The following is a 3,718-nucleotide window of genomic DNA, read 5'->3' as shown; positions in this document are numbered from 1 at the left end:
GGGGGGCTCATTTGTGAAAACCAGGTAAGAGTGTAAATTTGTAAGAACAAAGGGGGGCAACGCTGCAATTGCTATAAGTAATATCATGAAGTTGTAGTGCCTTTATGCATATACTTCTTGTGAACTCACTGGAGTTCAGTTCAGCGGGTACTTTTCACTACCAAGTACCAACCCAACCCACTATATGTCTTAGTCTAGTCTCCTCTCCTGATACTGAAAAGTGAATTCCTCGGCCGGCTGGGTAATCTAGGACTTGTCCTTAGACGTGCGCGCATATTGATCTCTTGCTCGACCGGGTAATGCGCTCTCTCTATCTCTCTACCTTTCATTCGCATCCATGAATGACACTAATCCCTCGGTTCCATCTTTCAGGAGGCAGATTCTGCTCGGTCTCTCTTGGTTTAGGCCAACGCAGATGGTTGATCCTGACGATCTTCGGAGGGCGATCGGTCTTCCTGTTACTGCTTCGCTGGGCCCTGTTGGTCCCCTCCTCCGGCAACTCCATGAGGGGGTCAGTGAGGATGAGATTCAGAGGCTCACGGTGCATTTCGATGGATTATGCGTCTCCCTCATGCATCAGTCAGAGGTGGAGAAACCTAGCTTCGCCGCCAAGTGCTGGATGAGTGAGGTCCGGGAACTTTGCTACGACAGCAAAAACTACTTCGACGATGCCCCGTTTATTTCCAAGCAAGACGACGACGATGATGATGCCCAGCTCACTCCAGAAGAGAAGCAAGAAAATGCCCAGTTCGAGTTCAAGATGATCGAGGCTCGCGCGGAGCATGCGTATGGGAGAAGGGGAAGGTACGGATTCGACCAGAAAAGCGTCAATAAGACCACTAAGATTCCATCAACAGGACGCCGGCTCCCAGTTCTCCATCCGGAACTAATTGATCGTTGCCGAATGGATCAACTTGACACCTTGCTTCGTAAGGATGAGGAGCAGCAGCTCAAGGTCGTATCTCTGGTAGGATTTGAGGGTGTCGGTAAAACCACACTTGCCAAGAGGTTATACCACCATAGAGGTGGGCAGTTCAACTGCCGGGCTTTTGTGCGGGTGTCTCCCAACCCGGACATGAGGAGGCTTCTAACCACCATATTCACCCAGATTCAATTGCCGACCTCTTCTTCTTCTTCTTCTTCTTCTTCTTCTTCTTCTTCTTCTTCTTCTTCTTCTTCTTCTTCTTCTTCTTCTTCTTCTGGTACTGTCTCTCAGCCTGCTTGCTGCTTGGATGCGCAGGCCCTCATCATAAATATTGCAAAATATCTCCAATCAAGAAGGTATATATATTTCCTCACTGCCTGTTGATAACTCGTTATGTCTCTTTTATTTTTTGAGTAAAACTTCAGATCTATTCATCAACTGTCAAGATAGTAGTACAACAAATATACAACAAACAATAGAAGTAGACTACCTAGCGACAACTACAATCACTGGAGTGAGCCGAAGGCGCGCCGCCGTCATTGTCTCTCCATTACCGGAGCGGGACAAACCTTGTTGTAATAGACAATCGGGAAGTCGTCGTGCTAAGGCCCCAGAGGACTAGAATAGCAGAACAACAACCGCCGCCTATGAAGTGGAGCGTAGATCATAAGAATCCATCATGTCAACACACTGACATAACCAATGAAGATTGGATCCAAGCGGATCCACCTAAGACAAACACCAACTGAGTCCGCGAGATTCATCGGAAACAAACCTCCACACGCCAAGCTAGAAGCATCATCGGGACAGGGGCTAAGTGAGGAGATCCTTATTCCAACTTCAAGAAGCCGCTGCCATCTCGTCTTCATAAGCAATACATGAACCCTACCAAAACTCAAGGAAATACCTAAAAACGAAGCCTTCCTGCCGACAAGGACCAAGATCCACCGCGCCTCCATGGCCCTAAGGCCACACGAGATGAGGTAGCCCGACGGCTACGCGGCGGGAGGCAACGGAAACGTTAGGCTTTCGTGCCCTGTGCCGTGGAGCAAAGGGCAGGGTACGTTAATAGTGCCATGCTTTCTCGCCTCCTCCTAGAATTGAAGGTTCATTACGTCTCTTTCTTAATCGTGTTTTATGACTTCTTTTGGAGTTTCTATACGATGCCGGTAACTGTGTGTATGCCAATCATTCTTAGCTCGTTTGTCATTCTCAAACTTTGTTCTGTCATCTGTAATAATTGCTCTTTCATGCTCTTCTTATGCCACGCATTGTCAATTTTTGTATTTGACTTGTCATTTCAATATTTGTCTCGCTTCTCCAGGTATTGCCATCCATGTATGAGCATCTTTAACCGATCCCCTAAAAACTAAAAACCTTTAGAGGCACAAAATAAGGAGTTACACACATTTTTATTGGCACCTAACCAACCTCTCAAATCTTTAGAGGAGCACATTTTTACTCCTCTAAGTTTACTCCAACGCCCAACTATTCTATTTTTGTAAACGATCCCCTATAATTGAGGATACAGCCGAATATCAAGCATATTTGCTCCTTAATAAAAGTGTCATTTCTAACCGATTCCCTATACTTAGCTCCCTAAATTTATTTATTTTGCCAAATTCATTTAATTTTGAACCATCGATTTTTTGTAGTACTCAATTATTTTATTAAACGACATCTTGGTCACATACTTCACCAATTCTTCACTAAGAGAACCGATCCAAAGAAAGCTACAAGAAAAATTACACACTTCAATAGAAATGCCACTTTCCTAACTGCTCCTACTAGTCCGATCAATGCTTTTGGTATCTATTCATTCTCTACATTGTTGCTTTTCTCGACTGACTTCTCATCTTGGATGCTTCTTTCTTCATCGCCTCCTCAAACTTGGACATTGCGTCCTTTCTAGTCTCAAACTTGGACATTGCGCCCTTTCTAGTCTCAAACTTGGACATTGCGTCCTCTCTAGTCTCATCTCTAGCAACTAGTGCACCAACATCGGGCAGTTTTCTCGCTATCAATAGATGAATTTACTATTCTTCCCAATACCAAAACTTGCATCCTTCCTACATATAATTTTGAGAAAACAAGGAGTTTCAAATTGCGACGAATCCGAAGAACAACTGTACAAAATGGCACTTACTTCGTCCTTTTCACATTTGTAGAAAACCCATTCGGGATGTTTTGGCATGCTCGAGACAAGGTGTAGCACTAGGCGCCGACGGGGGGACAGGGCAGTGCCAGTGATCGGTCTACTTGACCGAGAGGAAGAAGACTTACCGAGAGGTGGCGCGACTCAGTTGAGGTGGCTTCCTGGGTGACGCTTGAGAGGTGGCCACGTGGGTGACGACGGTGACCTCAAATCCGGTGACGGACATGGATCTGTTGATTTTGTCGCCGGAAACAATGGAAGCGACCCAATTAACAGACGATGAGGAGTGTGATGTGTGCTATGGGGGTTGGCGGTGGCAAGTATGGCGGTACCAAAGTGGATGCGGCGCGGGATTGGGACGGTGCGGCCGAGGGGAGAGGGGAATCACTTTTACTCCATGGGTAGGCGGTCGAGTATACTTGAGTGTCGCGGCCATCGTGGAGTTAAAAATATCCTACACTAAAGGTTCTAATTGTTTAGTTAAGTGCCAGTTACAGGAGGAAAATGGAACCTGTCCTCCTCCAACCAATTATAGGGGATCGATTAGAGATGCTCTCACTCCTCCGAGACACCGCTCCCTAAATATTTCCCTTTCCTTCCTCCCATCATGCCGCTGCCGGAACCCATGCCGCCAGCTG

The 3,718-nt window shown here is 46.3% G+C and overlaps 1 protein-coding gene across 2 annotated transcripts in view; it reads left to right on the top strand.

The window, feature by feature from the left end:
• The first annotated feature begins 109 nt into the window (after window positions 1-109).
• The window catches only part of LOC123072908 (uncharacterized), a 14,786-nt gene continuing 11,177 nt past the window's right edge, over window positions 110-3,718 (top strand). For both annotated transcript variants that reach the window (XM_044496583.1, XM_044496582.1), the window contains exons 1-2: window positions 110-296; window positions 373-1,281. In XM_044496583.1, the coding sequence (XP_044352518.1) occupies window positions 416-1,281 (866 nt within the window). In that variant the 5' untranslated portion in view covers window positions 110-296; window positions 373-415. The remainder of the gene's footprint in view (window positions 297-372; window positions 1,282-3,718) is intronic.

This window comes from Triticum aestivum, chromosome 3B (assembly GCF_018294505.1).
Source record: "Triticum aestivum cultivar Chinese Spring chromosome 3B, IWGSC CS RefSeq v2.1, whole genome shotgun sequence".
Taxonomy (NCBI): Eukaryota; Viridiplantae; Streptophyta; class Magnoliopsida; order Poales; family Poaceae; genus Triticum; species Triticum aestivum.
The sequence above is the reverse complement of the archived record's forward strand: the minus strand, read 5'-3'. Positions and strand labels throughout refer to the sequence as shown.